The sequence below is a fragment of the Copidosoma floridanum genome, unplaced genomic scaffold (genome assembly GCF_036245765.1).
Source record: "Copidosoma floridanum isolate Cflo_tuat_1 unplaced genomic scaffold, Cflo_Japanese_pri ptg000032l, whole genome shotgun sequence".
NCBI lineage: Eukaryota > Metazoa > Arthropoda > Insecta > Hymenoptera > Encyrtidae > Copidosoma > Copidosoma floridanum.
Window position 1 is genome coordinate 4389013 of NW_028321909.1, and position 20228 is coordinate 4409240.

Below are 20228 nucleotides of genomic sequence, written 5' to 3' on the forward strand. Positions count from 1 at the left end.
TTTATGTTTTAATTTTACAATTTTAGATAAACAGAATTTACTTGATTTAACATGACTGAGATGTCAAGTTATGTTATAGGCTGCGTATACATGAGGTTTGTTCAAGCTGATTCTCGGGGACACTCGGAGAGACTCTGGGAGTCTCCGAGAATGGAATGAACAAGTATTCTTCTCCGAGTGTCCCCGAGAATCAGCTTGAACAAACCTATGGAGTCTTGAACATCCAGGACCAGCCCATCTGGCCTTGTGAGTGCGAGAAAGAGAGTAATATGTTCTTGCTTCTCACTCGCACTCACACGGGCTTATAGGCTGGTCCTGGAAGTGTGGAAGTTCAAGACTCCATGTATACGCAGCCTTACACGTGTACACAACATTTTTTCACAAATTTTAAAAGGCATACAATCATGCAACAACTAAGACGAATTTTTCTATTTTTATTTGTTTATTTATTTATCAATTGACCGAAGGCCCAATTACATTAGATTACACAAAATAAGAAGGAGCATGTTTTGTTGTTCACATTCGTTTTATAACAAAAAATTCTGTTCAATTAGGTATGACAAAACACAAAAATTAAATTTGACAGGTTTTGGGTATTTCATTTTGTATTCCATACAATATCCCAAAAAAAGTTTTAAAGTAATTGTACGTTGCTGCTGTTAAGGCATAAGCTTGCTTACGGGAACAATGTTTTTCTATGATCTTCGTGGCCTTCACAATATCCTTCAAAATTTTTTCTGATATGATTACATTTGGTGGTGACTGATTGCTGAAAAATTCAAGTGTGTGGTGTTGTAAGCCTGCCGACGCAAGTTTTTTCGATATCTCAGTCGCTACTGGTTGACAACTCTGAAAATAAATAAAAAAGTTGTTTTAGAGACGAACAAAAGCCAAACAAGTTTTTAATTGACACGTATTATAAAAACTAGCACAATTCAGATTATTCACTACGAGCTAGGTAGGGTTGAAGGAACTAAGTCATATTAAACTTTGTTATAAGCACTGATTATTTTTTTTGGGCACATTATTTACAAAAGTTAGAAAAAACCTACTCTATGCACAGCCTTTATGTTCCAGTCTTCTTTACAAGCTTGACAGTCACAAACAAAATCATATTTTTTTGCTAAAGATGAGCGTTGTTTTAAGTTTTCGGTAAAAATGTCCATTCCATAGTTTATGAACAACTGCAAACAGTTCATATAATTATTATCCCTAACAACTCTGACATGTAGCATAATATACATAACTGTTAACAGCATATCATTAGAATTTACAACTTCAAAATTTTTATATAAAATAAGTTTTACGTAATAAGTAATTAAAAAACTCCAATATAACTACTTTTTATTTCTTTTTTCTACTATCATCATGAATCCCACCCACTAATTTTTATTAATTTATTTAGAAAAATCTGTGGACAAAAAGTCCTATACTACTAAATTCATGCATCAATGTCATGTGTATTTATCAAAAAGCTTTTAAATACTTGTTCTCCTTTTTTAATCGATCTTGAAGAAAATAATACTATCTCTGTATTGCAAGTAAAAAGTCTTTCCACATTGTTACAGCATTTGTGATTGAAGAGACTACAAAAAGAAGTAATGATGGATCCCAAATTTCTGTTTTCACGGGCTTCATCAAGTTCCTCTCGTGGCAAATAGAGCGAGTATGAGTAATCAAACTATAAAATATAAATACACAGAAGTAATGTATAAATATCAATTAAATATTTTTTTTTTCACTTACAGTTATGCAAAGTAAAAAGAATCAAAGCAAAAAATTTTGAAATAAAGAATTGCACAAAATTGAAAAAAAAAAATTAAGTTGAATTTGTATCCAACTCTTGATCATTATAAATTAACGTTTTCAAATATATAAATAATAATACAAAATCTGACAAAAACAAAAATTCACTTAACAGAGAAAATATTCCTCTTCACAATGAGATATAATTTACGCAGTACTGTTTTGGCAGATAGGATTATATTTTTACGAGCTGCTGGGCTATCAATGTTGGGTATATTTTCATGTAAATTTGTGTTTTGAAACAGAAAGTTCACCACGTCACATACCAAACTTTCTTCAAAGTTAGAGTAGATTTCCGTTTCTAATAAATTGTATATGGACTCTATTGTGTGACTTCGAAAAACATTATTGTAAGGAAATTTCTTCACACGTGTATCTAAAAATTTTTCATAACAATCAATTATTACTTGATTAAAAAAAAAAATGTATACTGATATGTCATTTACCTTCGCTATTTTTAAGATTACTAGCCACTTTAAGTATATGTGCCAAACCTTCTTTTTTTAATGCTATAATATAAATTCTTACTGCTACTCGAATAACATAGTTATGACCAAGACTATCAGCACATAAAAGAGGAAGTAACGAGCACTCAACATCGTGATACTGCAACAAAGCTTCTTTTTTGCAGTTTTCAGAGCAAAAAACAGCAGCAGTACAGGAATCGCATGGAATTCCATTCCAAGCCATATTTAAACAATGGGTACAATTAAGGTACATGCAGGACTTCTCAGGTGTGGAAGCCAAAGCCTTCTCCACTGCAATAACAGTGCCAGGTTCAATATCTTGTTCTGCAATGATGTGCCTGCCATACTTTTCATTAAAACTGATAGCAATTGACTCCGATGCACAAGGAATATTTTTGGAGGCTTTCATTCTCGCCTCCAACGGAATTTTTCGACGCTGACCAGAGCTTTTTTCACGTTTACTACCTTTGCCCATGGCCAAGCAATGGACCCTGCGAACTTCAAGTTTAGCTTTCAATTGTTCAGATTTGGTGATCTGAGTGGCCATTTGAATGTCCACCAGACACTCTTCATATCTTTTCAGGTGTATCAGGAGGGCAGACCTGTTACCATAGGCCAAGGCTAGTTCCTCCGAGCCACTTTCTGCCAGAGCTGCACTCTGGGTGTAAAGGGACAGAATTCGTGAGTGCGTTTCTTTGTCATGGGCCATGGTCGTAAAAAGCTGATTTCCTTCCTGACGCAACTCTATGGATTTGCTTGTGTTCTTTCTACTAATGGCAGCAGCAAAAGTGGGTGTTGAAAAAACATTCTGCATATTTGTACAAATTTTTGCAATCTCCCCTTCCAAGTTGTCCATTTTATGTTCAAACGTTTTAATGGCAGACCTATGAAAAATAAAAAATTATCTTTTTTTTTTTTTTTAAGTAATAATTATTACTTATAAGTAGAGACTCGTCTGTGTGTCTCCCGACGATGTCGCGCACGTGAAAGAGTTCGTAGCTGCGTAATCGCTTCCCTGCGTGTGATCAGAAATTCTTCTGTTGGTGCCTATACTCTGCTCAAATCTCTGATAAAGATGCCTTTTTTTCACAACATACTTTTATGTTGATGTATTTTATTTTCTGCATACCCCCGCCGAAAGTGCTTCACATCAGCCCTGCTTCACAACAGATTATCAGCTCTTATTTTTTTTTATATTATAGTGCTCTACGTCCAGCTCCTTTAATAAGGGCACTACTATGGGCACTTGGCACTTGGGAAAGAGACAAGGAAAGGGATGGGAGGCCTCCCATTATTGGGAGGGGGGTAGGGGGAATTAGGAAATTTTGCTGCGAGAAGGTCGCCTAAACCCTCCTTGAGGAGCATTGCGTGGTGAAAAAGCACATGTGAAAAATCACAGAGGTACTTGCCCGTAAAGTCGCACTGGCCGGGAATCGAACCACGGTCTCCCGCGAGCTCTTATTTTGACGAGGGTATGCAGAAAAACAGTGTACGCATACACGTTCGGGAGTTCAGAAATGCCCTAGATCCTAGACGTCGGCTTCACCCCGGACGTTTATTTTCATAAAATCTTCGACACTCTTAACCTCGCTCACTAGGTACGCAAACGCAATATACTATTTCTGCGCACGATATGCAATAGTATATTACTCGGCAAGTGAGCGAGGTTAAAAATGTCGCAGATTTCACGTGAATAAACGCCGGAGGCGAAGCCGACGTCTAGGGGTCTTGAGCATTTCTGAACCTCCGAACGCGGTGCGTAAGTAGGTATTCTGTTTTTCATCAATCCTGTGCCGGGAGAAGGGAAAGTTCCTACTTTCGGCGCAATATGATGAAAAATCATTTTCGCGTACGCGACATCGAGCGTTTACACACGCACATGCACACACACACACACACACACATATATATATAAATAAACTCACCTATTGGCGATTGGATCAAGTTTTTAACGAATATATCTGACACAAAGAATTGTAGGCAGGTGACTTTTTGGTTCGGGAAAAACCACAGAAAATTACTAAAATATCGGGATCAGTATCAACTACTGTTCAAAGCCTCTTGGCCGTAATCACTGAAAGATCAACAAAAAAAACCACTGGTAAATGCTTGTAAATATAAATAGGGTAGAAAAGCCTCATCACCATCGCATTACCTTGAATCTGGTCCAAATATAAGCACAATACATATGTAATTAAAAGCTAAATAGCACACACAAACAACTTTTAAAAAAAATATAGTTATTTCTCAACGTACCAAAAGTTCATGCAGAAAATAAGGTATATTACCTGTCGCAAAATTGTATAATAAAAAAATCCGTTGATCTACAGCTTTTCTGAACAATCTGAACACGTAAAACTGTATCAGTCTGGCTCTGGCACTACTCACGTCTTTGTTCTTTGTTCGCTGCCGTTGGCATAGACTACCTTAAGAGACAAGCAAGACAAGACTGTAAGTATATAGCGGCTTGTTCCTCTGCTCGGCACGGTTTTGCTGTCGACAGTCGGCATCAGCAATTCGAAATCTCCGAATCTTGCTCTCCAATGTAAAAATATTAGCCTAATCAGATCGGACCGGATATGGCGGATACTGATACAAGCCGATAATTCCTAGCCGTTAGGTACATTTTATATGCCGTTTAGGTACTTCATGTTGTTTATGCTGTATAATTAATATAGTGGACATTTTTTTGGTGATTGAGTAATGAAAAAAAATAGTTACTACTAATAATATTTGATAAAGTCTAAATTTGAGGCTATAATAAAATTTAATGAGTAATATTATTTCAAAAAAAATTTTTTTTATTCGTCATAAATGTCGTTACAGAAACATCGAAAAAAGTAGTAACTTAGAAATAACTTTTATGGATAATTATTACCACTATCTAATATTTGACTTTGAAGATTAATGTGAAAAACAAACAGCTATTAATCATTGTTAACATTAAATTATTTTTATTGTCTTATATTTTATTTATATCACATGGAAAACAATAATGAAAAATAATAATTTTCGTGGGCATAGTTGTACCGTTTGATCTCGTAAACAACAAAAACCAGCAACAAGTTTTAATAATAACGTGTGATAGACAATTATGAATAATAAGGCAAGTCTACGATTCCAGTGTTGACATCAAAAGTAAATACTGGAAAAATAATGAAAAAATTCCACCACGTCATGAAAAAATAATCCATCCTATAGATTGCCGATAGGATAATTACCCATCGCGTATGTTTGTCCCACAATCCCTAATAAGTTCTTTATTGAAAACTAAGTACACTTACTTTGCGTCGCCGCAGAAGTCGTAGAATCCTCTAAGCCTTATTATTATTAGTAATATTACTTGTCTTAAATCTAGGCATTCAAAATTGTTTTAATTTTTTTTTATATTCTACTGATTTTTAAAAATAATTATTACTAACTTGTGGAATAAAATTATTTCTGCTTAAGAGTTTGGTAAATTCGTACCTTACACAATTCCAATAAAAAAAGGTATAAATTCTGCCCTATGAGGCTCAAAATGCCTTAAAGAATCGTTCGAAAAAAAATTCGGTTGAAAAAATTATTTTTCATTGTACTTGTACCTCAAATACCATCAACAATGAATATCAAAAGCGATTCCACGACAAAGTTTTTGAGTAAAAAGATGTACGGTATATTTAATAAGTCAATTTTAGTAAAATCTCGAAAAAAATCCGCCTGCTTTTAATGCGTGTAGCTAAGTATAGGTACATTTTTCTAGCTTAGATTAAATAAAAGCTAGAATTAAACCCCATTAAATGAAAAAAAATGTTGTTCCATTTAGTGCCTCCGTTTAAAAGTTATAGCTGTTTAAAGAGGGGCGAAAAAAATCGCTAAAATGAGATTTGTCTTGTTATGATGTGAGATTATAAGTGACCACTAAAAGGTGTTACCTTATATAACAATGTGGTTTTCAATATTATAGATTTTCCGCTATAACCGACATTTCAGATAAAATCGTGGGAAATTTAGTATTTGATGAAAACTCTTGCTTGTAGATTAAAAATTAATGTTATTATGGCATGAATATAACTTGCGAAGTCTGCACTTGACAATGTATGTGCGAGGATATGGAAGAAAAGCTTTTTATCCAGTAGGAGCTTTAAGGTGCGAAATCGAGATTGGGACAGGACACGAAAGTGACATTTTGGCTATATTTCCTTAACTATTTTATTGACGAGTCAATGTATCAGGTTGAAAGTTTTTTCCACGAAAGTTCAACACTTTTATCACAACTTGACGCAATTTGAATATTCAATTTTAGTTTCTTGTAGTAGCATGAACTCTGGACACGAAATTGGCCACTTGTGGCAAAATCACCCATATAATTATACACTAGTGGAACTTCACCCCCTGCTCGCTCACCTCCGGACTATGGTATATAATATGGTCCCATATTATAAGAAAAATTATTAATTGAGGTATTGTGTCAATTTTACGACCTAAATCCTCCTAATTCGAAAAATGACTTCTAAAATATATCCTTAATAATTCCTAAAAAAAATTTAGGAATAGTAATCAACATTTTGAAAGATTTATGTAATTGTGAAAAACCATTTGAAGGAAAACCAATAATATTAGGTGGTGATTTTCTTCAAATTTTACCAATAGTACAAAAAACAATTGTAGATAATCAATAATAGAAGAAACAATAAAATATGCTCATCTATGGCAAGAATTTACTACATAGAATTTGAAAAAAAAATTTACGTCGTGCTGATGAAGACTTTTCATCAATGCTATTAGATATAGGTGAAGGAAAAATCGACAAATTTCCAATTTCCGTTAATTAGTTAACAAATAACGTTTGTTCACAAATTTATAATGATACAAATGATATTTTTTTAAACAATGTCATTCTCACAACACATAATGAATACACCATTTCATTGAATAAAAAAGTTTTGAATAATATCGAAAATGATATTAAAATTTATTACAGTATCCACTATGCAACCCATAAAAATGTCGATCAAACTGATAATAGTATACATTAAAATTTTTCATGGAAGTTTTAAATAATATAAATAAAAGCCTCCCTTCACATAAACTATACTTCAAAATCAATTCAATAGTATTAATCAGAAGTTTAAATATATCGGGTGGGTTATGTAATGGAATAAGATTAAAAATTTTTAAATTATTTAAATACAACATCGAAGAAGAAATTATTACAAATAAAGATGTATAATAGGGAATGAAATATTTATTCCGGGAATCACTTCTTATACAGGAAATTCTTTATCACTATACCTTTCATTTTCTAGAGAAAACAATTTGCATTTGTGTCAGACTTTACAATGACAAAAAATACATCACAACAACAAAGTTTCAAAAAATTTGGACTGTATCTCAGGAAGGAATTTTTTTCTCATGGCCAAATGTACATGTTTCTTTCAAGAAGTAAAAGATAAAAAAAATATACAAACAAAATAAGTCCAACAGTAAATTTGAGATAAAAAATATTGTTTGGAAAGAAATATTTGATCGAAAATTTTTTTAATGAAATTATATTTAGCTTTTAAATATTTTAACTGCAATTTTTTAAGTACAAAAGATACAGCAGGGGCCACGGGTGAATGAGGTATCTTAACTATTATTGAAATCCTGATAACCATAAAATATGAAAAGAAATTATTAGCCAATGGAGAAAAAATCTGTTTGGTGCTTCTCAGAGCGACATTACTATAAAAATATTCGTTATTTTAATTGGTGTTTACATTATACTATGCATAAGTGTTCAATTTTTATACTAATCTTATATACTATATTATGATAATGTTGCGATGTCTTCCACAATTTTATTGTAATTTTTAAAAAAATCCAATGCACCATAGTATAGTACCTCAAAAGTAAAATGAATTGAAAAAGTATAATGGTAATGTAGCATTATGATACTATTCTCAATCCCATTTAACTATAAGGTGGTGAGAAAATCTACCAGTTTGATAAAGGGGCGGATAGGGGCGTATGGGGGTGGCAAAGGGCGGCCAAAACCATAAATTTTGTAAGGTAAATTAAATCAAGCTCAATAAGACAATTATGCCAGGGGCAGCAATGGGCGGATGAGGGTTGTCAGGGGCGGATGGGAGGGCTTAGCTACCATAGAAATTCTTATTGATTATCATTTATACATTTTTTTAAATTGAGTAAATAAAACGTACTTGATTTCTTTGTTAAAATTATTAGATTTTTTTATGCAATTGTTTTATTTATAAAAAAAATATGTGAACAAAATGATTGTTACAATAAAAAATCTTGCTCATTTCATTTTTAAGCTAATATCTTTTATTTATGCGTCAAATATACAAAAGTCTTTCTCACACGACGGAACATATTTTTATTTGATGCAACATAAATGCCGATGCCGATAAATTACTGCATCAAGGTATATCAAGTTTTCTTACATGCAATTTTACGATAAAAACTAAAAAATTGAATTTTTTCACATTTTTTCTAATTTTATCAAGAATTGGTTTTTTAATATGATGTTAAAAATAGAAAAATTAAATTTGACAGGTGTTAGGTATTTCATTTTGTATCCCATACAATTTTCCAAAAAAAGAATGAAAGTAACAATAAGTTCTAACTGTATTTGCATAGGCTTCGATACCAGTACAATGTTTTTCGACAATCTTTGTGATTTTAATGAAGTCTTTCAAACTTTTCTCTGATATAACTACGTTTTTATATGATCCATCAGATATAACGTTTAATGTTGAGTACTGTAAGCCCGCTAATGCAAAATTAGAAAATAGTTTGATCTCCAATTCTTTATTATAATGCTTATGACTCTGAAAAAAAAAAATTTCAGTGACAGTCAAAAATCAAACAATTTTATAATTTATACTTATTCCGAAAACTAGTAATTTTAGGTTGGAGAAACTTATTTGTATTAAGCTCTCTTAGAGACGCCAATGTTTTATTTGGCATAATTAATATTATTCTTTTAAATTGAAAAAAAATCTTACTTGTCTCATGGTGTCCATCTGCCAGTCTTCTTTGCAAGCTTGACAGTCACAAACTATATCATACGTCTCTTTTAAAAAAAGTAGGCGTTGACTCACTTTTTGAGATAAAATGTTAGTGCCATAATTTATGAACAACTGCAAACAATTAAATTAGTACCGCCAGTATAATACACGGTTTATAGTATCATTAAGATTTGTAAGTTTAAAATTTTTTTGCATAAAATCGGGCATAAAATAAGTTTGAAAAATTGATTCTTTTGTTCATTTTATTCTCACTGCTGTCGCCATGAATGTTTTATGCACTAATAGTTATTTATTTGATTATATAAAAAAGTATCAAAGAAAAAAGTTATTAACATTTACCACTGATGGCGACTAAAGTACTCACCTTTCTTTTAAATAAATTAAAGTTATTAATTTCATGCATGTAAAACTGTTTTTTGTTACCTGTTGTCCTTTTTTAACCGATGTTCTAGTATACAACAGTATCTCTTGATTACAAGTAAACAACCTTTCTACATTGTTACAGCAACTATGATTGAAAAAACTACAAAAAGAAGCAATCATGCATCCCACTTTCATTAAACCTTCAGCTACTTTAGATTCCTTAGAAGAATAATAGCACCAGTATGAGTAATCAAACTGTAAAAAGCAATAAATAATCGTATTCAATATAAAAAGGGAAAATAAAGTTTAATTATATTAATTTACATTTTTACAATTTCTAAATACTGGGATAAATTACGCTTTCATTTCAATTTTAAATTATAACATTATGCTACACAGCATTATTAAACATATTTGTAGTTATACTTAACTGAGAAAGAATTCCTCTTCACAATGAGATATATTTTAAGTAATATTGTTTTGGCAGATAGAATAATATTTTTACGAACTGCTGGGCTATCAATGTTTGGTATATTTTCATGTAAATTAGTGTTTTCAAACAAAAATTCGACTATGCTAGATAATAAACTTTCCTCCAAATTTGTGTGTTTTTCATTTCCTAATAAATTATACATAGAATAGAACGTACGACTTTGAAATATATTGTGATTGAAAAATCTGTTCCAATACATATCTAAAAAAAAATTTCGTTGATTACTTATTGATTGATTGTCAAAACCAAAAAATCATGTTATAACATAATATACTTTTGTCATTTTCAAGCTCTCGATCCTGTTTGATAATGTGGGCCCAACCTTCTTTTCTGATGGTCACAATAAGCATTCTTACAGCTAATATAATATTTGAGGACGAAATTTGATATAGAATAGGAAACAATGAGCACTCAACGTCGTGGTACTGCAACAAGGCTTCTTTTTTGCAGTTTTCAGAGCAAAAAACAGCAGCAGTACAGGAATCGCATGGAATTCCATTCCAAGCCATATTTAAACAATGGGTGCAATTGAGATACATGCAAGATTTTTTAACTCCAAAAGCAAAAGCCTTCTCTACTGCAATAACAGTGCCAGGTTCAATATCTTGTGCTGCAATGATGTGCCTGCCATACTTTTCATTAAAACTGATAGCAATTGACTCCGATGCACAAGGAATATTTTTGGAGGCTTTCATTCTCGCCTCCAACGGAATTTTTCGACGCTGACCAGAGCTTTTTTCACGTTTACTACCTTTGCCCATGGCCAAGCAATGGACCCTGCGAACTTCAAGTTTAGCTTTCAATTGTTCAGATTTGGTGATCTGAGTGGCCATTTGAATGTCCACCAGACACTCTTCATATCTTTTCAGGTGTATCAGGAGGGCAGACCTGTTACCATAGGCCAAGGCTAGTTCCTCCGAGCCACTTTCTGCCAGAGCTGCACTCTGGGTGTAAAGGGACAGAATTCGTGAGTGCGTTTCTTTGTCATGGGCCATGGTCGTAAAAAGCTGATTTCCTTCCTGACGCAACTCTATGGATTTGCTTGTGTTCTTTCTACTAATGGCAGCAGCAAAAGTGGGTGTTGAAAAAACATTCTGCATATTTGTACAAATTTTTGCAATCTCCCCTTCCAAGTTGTCCATTTTATGTTCGACTGTTGTGATAAAAGACCTATACATAAAAAAATTTTTTTTTTTTTTTTTCTCAAATAATTATCACTAAAAGTTAGAGACTCGACTACATAACTCACCAACTAAGCTTATTGAATCAATTCTTTATTTGATATCTCTGTTATAAATAAATACTTATTTGGTAACTTTTTGGTTCGGGAAAAACCACAGAAAATTGCTAAAATATTAGGATAAGTATAAACTACCGTAATATGCCTTGGCCGTAATCACTGAAAGATCAACAAAAAAAAACCACTGGTAAATGCTTGTAAATATAAATAGGGTAGAAAAGCCTCATCACCATCGCATTACCTTGAATCTGGTCCAATTGTAAGCACAATATATATGTAATCAAAAACTAATTAGCATACACAAACAACTTTTTAAAAAAATATAGTTTTTTCTCAACTGACCAAAAGTTCATGCAGAAAATAAGGTATATTACCTGTCGCAAAATTGTATAATAAAAAAATCCGTTGATCTACAGCTTTTCTGAACAATTTGAACACGTCAAACTGTATCTTGGCAAGTACTGCGCACTACTCACGTCTTTGTTCTTTGTTCGCTGCCGTTGGTAGGTCCTTTGTTGCAGTGAGGTACTACGTTCATATGTAGCAGCTTTGTTGTTCCCTCTACCGTAGCAAGTAGCAAGTCTGTAAGTAAGTATGTAGGTATATGCAATACGCAATAACGCGTGCGGCTTGTTGCTTGGCACGATTTTGCTGACTCGACTGCAGTCGTCGACAGTCGGCGTCAGCACTTAGAAATCTCTCCAAATTTTATTCTCCAATGTAACAACATCAGATAGCCTAATCAGTAATCGCACACCGGACCGGATACCGGATCCTATATGCAGCCAGAGATTAGTCACGGCTTTTGTTTCGTCGAAATCCAGACGTCCCGTCTTCTCGAGGAGATCTAGAAAGTTCAATTATTATTAGAACGAATTCTTACATTGTCGCCTACATTTCCCGTTGAAGGGTGATTGCTCCTTGTCAACGACTATGAAATGTGCACTATGACGATAACGGTTTGATAGAATAGATGAAAAACAAATATGTAATCAACAAAGATTTTTTTATTCTATTATCAGCACATCGTAGTCATTCGCGCTCAAATATGGATTTTTTCGGAAACTGACAACATTGATAGCTTAAGGACGTTCATCACAGTTAGAGGGGAAATGTAGAGTGCAATGAGGGGGGAGCGAGCATGTGGTAGCGCTGGCAAATGTTAAAGTTACAGTTTCTTTTTTTTTTATTAACAAATTAATAATAATACATTTTGAAAAATTCGTTATGCCTTAGAAACATGCCAAATTTTTCCTTTTAATTATTGATTATTAACTCTTACATTAGATGTTTATAATTACTTGTGAGTTTTAAAATGTATGAATTATAATTACATCTTAAGAAATTTATTCCATTATTATGAAATTGCGAAATGGCCTTGCCAACGAGAAGTATTAACTTACTAAATTATTGAATAGATTTAGTATAAAAAATATATTTATTTCAACGTTTAAAAAAAAAAAAAAAAGAGTTGGCAACATTATTTATAAATTTAAATAAAACATAAATTAAAGAAATTTAATCAGACCGATGAACTGCATTAATAAAAAATTTTTTTTAATCCGCAGAAAGTTGGAATCGATCCCGTGATAGCAAAACAATTCGCGAGGGGCCGCGCACTCATAGAAATCTCAAAAAATGATTTCCAAAATCATTAGAAGTCATTAAAAATCATAAGAAGTCATTATAAATCATCTGAAGATTTCAGAAATCATAAGAACAAATGACTTTTACGAAGTCAAAGAAATTCAGAAATCATTTAATGATTTCTAATGACTTCTTAAGATTTTAGCAGTCATTTGATGATTTCTCTGAAATAATTGAGATTTCTGAATCACTTAACATGACTTTGAAAGATTTTATTGACTTCTAAAATTTTTTACTAATATTTAAGGGATTGAGCACAAAATGAAGACTGGCACTTAAAAGCCCATAAAATTAAAAAATAAAGTGTTCCTGCTTGATACATTTTATCGTTAGTTCACATAAAAAATATGTATCATGAAGATAATAGAAATGTATAGAAAATACAATACTTCAATACTATGCAAATTTGATACGCTATTATCTAATTTTGAAGGTACTTTTGAAACTTATTTATCTACTAATCAGGACAAAATAAGATGGGAATCAATCTATAACGTCTTATTTGTATACAAATTTAATAATATAAAATCTTATTACAACTGGTTAACAAAAAAGTAACAGCTTATCTTGTATGAATATCAGGAAAACGATGAAAAAAATTTTTAACGATTTTTAAGTATTCAGGAATATTAGGAATTTCAACAGTAGTTATTTCTCGCTGGCTACAATAAAGATAGGATAAACTTTACTTGCACCCTCTACTACAAATATCACAATACTTTACATTTAATATGATGTTATTTATAAAAAAAAAAAAAGATGATGGCAATAATGAATATAACGTCTTTTTATATCGACAATATTAGCCACCATGAAATGTTAAATTTAAAATGCAGTATGACAGTCAATATTGAATTGATGATTATCTATACGACATGCTATTGATACGTGTAACTAATGAAAATACACAAAAGACACTTAACTATAACTCCAGAAAGTAATAAATTATCCATTTTTTACGGAACTTGAATTGTAGAAAAATGGAAAGAGATAAAAAATAAAATAAAAATTTTCAGATTCCAGCTGTAAAATAAATAAATATTAGAATTCCTTATGAAGCAGTTATAGTGTATAGATTATTTATTTAAGTGTAAGTAAAACAATTTTACGTACACAACTATTGAAATATACTCTCTTGAGTTCTCTTAATGGACAATTACCTACCAATCATGAAGTACTATAGTTATTATTATTAAAAGCATCAAATGGTTCAAATACTCATCCGAAGCTGCTGAAGGAGGTTTGGGTGAAATATTAAAAACATATAATCGTGCCGAAAAAATGTTTATTATATTAGAGCATCCCAGGATTTTACATTTTTTTTTTTCACCGGATTACCGCAACAGCCATTGGCCTAGTCACCGGGGCCATCCACTCACCACCTATGTGTGGGGGTGTATTGTCGCACCCATTTCCAAACTTTTTATCATACCATGGGCACAGTGTGAGTATCTCCGGTGAAACACCTTACCGGTTAAGCTAACACCTTCTGCACCAATGGTGCATTGGGTCCACTGGCCACTGTGTAGCCTTTCCCAGGAGAAGACTCCGTATTTCAGGACGTCCAATCCTCACCGGTTAAACCGGCACTCTCTGCCGAAGCATCGGATCCAGGCTAATTAGCATCCCCAAAGAAGCCCCATTTTTCAGGGACCACTCCTCGCCGGTAAGGCGGATCCGCTAATCCATACCTATAGCTCTAACGGAAAAACCCACCCCGAAACAGCTGGGGTTGCATAGGAATTTTTTCCGGTGGTAACAGTTTTTGAAAAAATCTGCATTCACCGGAAATTAAACCCACGATCCCTAGAACAGGGTTATATCAGTAACAAGCACGCTTACCACTTAGTCAACGCCGCTCCTTATCAGGATTTTACATGAATTTTTAACATTTTTTACTGGGGAAATTAACGAGAAAAAAATTACTAAGTTATGACAGTTTAACGCGGTCCCTTATGAGAGAACAAGTTTAGGTTACCTTTTAATTAAAATTATGGTATATTATAAATGTGTTGGAATTTTAAAAAACGTTTTAATAGATACCTTAGTATAAATGGAAAATGCTCGACAAAAAAAATCAAGCCTTGCCAGGCATTTTTCAAAAATATAATCAATTACAGTCATACAGTTTCAAGTTTGTGGAGTGCAACAGGAGGTACGCAGGAGGAGAGACTCCCCGTTCCTCACCTCTCTGAATGACATTCCCAAGCCCCCTTAAGGTAGTGGCTGTTAAACGGGGTGGAAATGAAAAACGCCTTCACCACCACGATAAGTTGTTCATATATACACAAGTTACAAAATTTTATCACCAAAGTCTTCGTAAAATTGTATAATTTGATTAACATTTTACAGTCATTTAACTCATTTAAATCTCAAATCATAAACTACTTGGGTGTCTTACTTTTCAATAACAATAATTATTTTTAAGTTACCTTTGCTCTTTTATTACGTTAATAAATTTAGGAGCACGTAACTGAAATAATTAAATTTGATTACTTCAATATCCATGCGATGATTACTCGAACAAAATTTGTTTTTCTACTTGTGGCTAGTATTAGTATATGTATATTTTTTGTTATTTTTAAGATTTAAGAGCACTAAATGTGATTTATGTGTAACTTACATTCATATCATGTACAACTGTTTGATATAAATTTGTGACTTCCTTTTGAACTAAAAACGGAAAGTCATATTTTTCACGTAAATGAATTTCAAAGGACATATTAAAGTACAAGCTCAATGTACAATATCAGGATTTAACAGTTAAAAAAATTTTATGTCTATTTTAATCAAATGGGGTTAAATTTTTTTTTAATTTGTGTGGTTTAGATATTATGTTATGTAAGTAATTTAATTACAATTTTTTATGTGCGCTACTAAGGTATCTTTTCAACCACAAATAATATTCAACGGATAGTCATGCTGATTTTTTCACGTTAATAAAGTTCAACGGTTATATTTGACAGCAATATATAAATATGTATATATAAGGTTAAAATATTCACTAGGTATTGGAAAAAAAATATTTTCTACTTGCATCAGATTCAACTATATGTTTTTTTTCGAAATTTATGTGATTACAATAGATTTGAATAGTGGTGTGAATGTGTTAAAACTGTATTTATATAATAAATTGTAAACTACATTTGTATCGTACCTTTCAACAAACAAGCTTTTGAAGTTACCTGATGTGCCTCTCTTTTAGTTTAATAAATTTCGGAGCAATATTTTAACGAAAATAGATAGAAAAATTCAATTAACTAAACATTATTGCAAATAAAATGTTTTATCTACCTGAGGCTGATATTAGTGTAAATTGTTTTAGATTTAGAAGATGAAATTAAAATAAATGTAAACTTAATAGTAATTTAATATAGTTTTCTACTGATATAGTCTTTTTCAGATGTGTGTGATTTAAACTCTTCTACGTAGTGAGTTGACTATAATTTAATCTTGATTTGAATTATAGTTACGCTTTTAATAATATAACTGTTAGAAAAGTTTGTAATTATAAAGCTCATGTAAGATATTGTTACGTGGGAATTGAAGTTTATAATTTGAATTGATTTTCTTTAATATCTACGTTTAATACTCAATCAATATAAGTATTATTTAATCTCTGAAATGTTACTTAAAATCCAAAATGTGTTTTGAAAATTCAAATCAATTTTGATTTTATTTTACAATTTTTAAGTAATTATTTTCAGTACGTATGTTGATCGTTAATGTAAAAGTATTAACTGTAATAATCACAAACCATCTTCAAAATCAAAAACTTCAGAAAAATTCACAAACATTTTCAATCTGAATTAAAAATAAGGATTACGTTTTATTAAACATTGTAATACCATGATATAACTTATTTATTAACAAATTTTTAAATCTATTTTCTATTCTGTTCATTCTTTATCGTTGCACAAAAAAACATTGGCAATCAACAACCCAACTGGTTTTTAGTACAAGTTAGTTAATAAAATGCATCCTGGAGTGAACAAGCACCGGTGATTGACAAACCAAATATTATTTTGGATTTATTTCTGAATTAAATGTGCCCCAAGGCGAACAAGAAACACAACTATTTTTTAATATTATTTACTATTAAAATGCGCCCTTAAGCAAGCAAACATTGGCAATCAGAAACCCAATCGTTTTTTGTACAATTTATGGTTAATGTGGCTTTGGCGAGAAAATGTCGATGATTCAAAATCAAAAAGGCTTCTTACTATTATTTATTAATAGTTTATCTAGGCGAGCAAGATTTGGTGATTAGAAAGCAAACAGATTTTTATTAGTATTTATTTATGAATTGTTTCTTTAGGCGAGCAAGCATCGGCAATTGGAAACTTAGCTGTTTTTTAAGTATTATTTATTCATAAATTATTTCCTCAGGTGAGCAAGCATCAACGATAAAAAATCAAACTTAGTCTTAGTATTAGTTGTTTTTTAATTGTTTTCTTTGTCGAACAACCATCGCCGATTCAAGACGCAACAGTTTTTAGTATTATTTGTTATTTATATATTCCCTTAGACGAGCAATAATCGGCGGTAAGAAACTCAACTAAATTATAACAATAATTATGAATCAAATGCTTCCTTTGACAAGCAAGGCTATGAGAAATCCAACTGTTACGTAGTTTAGTTAGTTAAGAAAATATTGTTTCCTAATTGCCAATGCTTCCACTTTGACGAGCACATTCTATAATATACAATTCTGATAATCAGTTGGGTTGTAAATGGGTGCTTTCTTGCCCGTTTAAATATTTTATTAACTAACTTTTACTAAAAAATAGTTGGGTTTTTAATCGCCGATGCTTGCTCGCCAAAGAAAACATTTGATTAATAATTATTATTATAATTTAGTTCAGTTTCTTATCGCCGTTGCTTGTTTTCCTGCGGGAATATTCTATAAATAAGTAATCCTAAACAATATTTGGGTTTCTAATCGCCGATGCTTGCTTGCCTATGGAAACCACTTATTACTAAGGTAAAAGCACCAGTACGTGAACACTTTTTCCATAAAGTCTTTGTTTTCTCATTTTTATTGAATTTCTGATTTGCATAACAACAAAACAGTCATTGTGCCAGTAAGTTTATATTTTTTCCTTTAAAAAAAAAAACAAAAAAGTTTTTCTAGGTCATGTGTACAATTAATAAATTAATTTTAAAGTTTTTTTGACCCAGTAGATGAACAGCGTGTTCAGGTATTGGTACCAATACGTATTTTTGACCGAGTACTTGAACATCCCATGTTAATTAAATAGGAGAGAGGTTATGTTAGCTGCCTTCTACTGATTTCTATTTTTATTATGTATTGCAAATAACCAAATCGAAAAATTTCTTTCTAATTTCATTGGTAACATATTATGAAAACTATAACGACTGGCTTGACATACTATTATTATTGATTAACAGTGATTTCAATCATTTTTATGTGTTCGAGTACTGGGTATAGGTAAAAACTAATGGTACCAGTACCTGAACAGTCTCACAAGCCACCTCATACAAGTTGCACGAATAAATAATTTTTTTCTCGTTGAGTATAAAGACTTACTGAAATGTAAATTTTGTTTTATCTAAAGAACGATCAAAGGATATCAGAAATTTTTTTTTTTTATCCACTTAAATTGAAAATAGTTTATTCAAGCTGTTCAATCTACTGGTGCAATTTTAGGAAGTGTTCACGTACTGGTGCTTTTACCTTACATGATTCTTATAAACTGTTGGATTTCTAGTCGTTGACGTCATCGAAAAAATTTAAATGGGTAGGAGTGAAAAAAAAGTTATTTCGATTTTCGTATTTTATTAAAATTTTTTTTTTCAGACATGTACACTTAGAACTCTTCTAAATACTTATCTCTGGTTTAACTGCCGAAGCACGACTGCATCAGTTACCGAGACGCTCCGGCGTATTAAAACCACACTTATTTAATTCTGTTGCAGGTAGCCTTGATTTTATGTCGACGCGACCTAGCGGATTTTACTGAACTAAAGTGAAAAGCTGGCGTATTTTTGCAAAACTTTGAGCTCATTAATTGCTATTGTCATTAATTTTTTCAAGATAAAAACCATACTAAAACTATATAGGAAGTATCATGAATCAGTGTGCAAAATTTCAGCAAAATCGGTTTAATAGTTTTCGCGGTTAGCGATTACAACGGTTTTAGCGAATTTGCTTTATGTATTAGTAAGATAAGATAAGATAAGATAAGATTGAGTATATCCTGTTTGAAAATTGAAAACTTTAGTGAACGAATTCCTTGTAACCCTACAAAACGTATACACACATGGATCGTTTTACAAAATCTGCGATGTTTTCACGCCGTATTTGAATTCTTTTAAACGTAATGTTTGGAATTTAAAATTTTTATTTTTCCAATTCATGTGAGTTCCAAACTAGTTTCAAACTTTTGGCCTGACTCGACGGTTATTTTTTGAAAACCTATATTAATTTAAATGTTATGACATGGTATACTTTTATTGCGATCGTGAAGCTCCAAATTGGAATTTCTTGACGAAATTTCGTATGTCACATCTGCACCCCAGACCCCGTCGTACACTATATTTATATATAGTCATCTAATCGATGATTTTCAATCCCTCCGAGATTATACATAGGGGCGTTACGGTAACGACCGTTTATTTTACCGGAAAAAATGTTCTTTAATTGCAACGACACTACCAACAGCCGCTTTCAGATTCTGATCTGGATAAAAATTGACAGTGTTTCATACACTCCTTAATACAAAACGATTACTTCCAAGTGTCTGAAAATTAATCACTTGACCAAATTTAATCATTTGTAGTGCGCAATTCAAAAGTGGCAAAAGCAGGCTTCACAAATGAAACGTTCCGTACTTGAAAACAAATTTTTTTTCAGTTCTAAACTATAAGAAAAGGTGCCCAATACCTCAATTTTTGAGAGAGTAAGTAGTCGAAAAAAAAATTCCATGTCCAGGCACCAGAAGCCGCAAAAAATGAAAAGTTTTTTAAATCTTCGCGTTACGGTGATGATATTTCCGTCTGTTTATTCAATCTTACGGCTTCGCAAAAAAATTATCGATTTGATCTAGAAAACGCATTTAGGAAAAATTATTTAACACCGTTTAAAAAAATTCAAGCTCAAAATAATTCAGTCTGTCGTTTTTAAACGTAAGCTTTGTAGATGGAATATCGCAGTTTTTCGTCAATTAAAATTA

General features: G+C 31.9%; 2 protein-coding genes across 3 annotated transcripts; both read right to left on the reverse strand.

The window, feature by feature from the left end:
• Nucleotides 1–472: 472 nt before the first annotated feature.
• On the reverse strand, nt 473–4706 carry LOC106642626 (protein-lysine N-methyltransferase SMYD4-like). 2 transcript variants are annotated; one of them, XM_089597373.1, is made up of 7 exons: nt 4562–4706; nt 4199–4347; nt 2253–3157; nt 1920–2182; nt 1487–1681; nt 1053–1184; nt 473–849 (listed from the first exon to the last, which is right to left on the reverse strand). In XM_089597373.1, exons 3-7 carry the CDS (start codon nt 3127–3129, stop codon nt 574–576), a joined length of 1743 nt encoding a protein of 580 aa, XP_089453499.1. In that variant the 5' UTR covers nt 3130–3157; nt 4199–4347; nt 4562–4706; the 3' UTR covers nt 473–573. The 2 variants fall into 2 exon arrangements, with proteins under 2 accessions (XP_089453499.1, XP_089453500.1); XM_089597374.1 differs by lacking the exons at nt 4199–4347; nt 4562–4706 and adding an exon at nt 3257–3514.
• Nucleotides 4707–9902: 5196 nt separating this feature from the next.
• On the reverse strand, nt 9903–11307 carry LOC149373349 (protein-lysine N-methyltransferase SMYD4-like). The gene is made up of 3 exons (XM_089597476.1): nt 10420–11307; nt 10158–10346; nt 9903–9907 (listed from the first exon to the last, which is right to left on the reverse strand). The coding sequence occupies exons 1-3, from the start codon at nt 11285–11287 to the stop codon at nt 9903–9905; spliced, it is 1062 nt and encodes a 353-aa protein (XP_089453602.1). The 5' UTR covers nt 11288–11307.
• Between the last annotated feature and the right edge of the window lie 8921 nt (nt 11308–20228).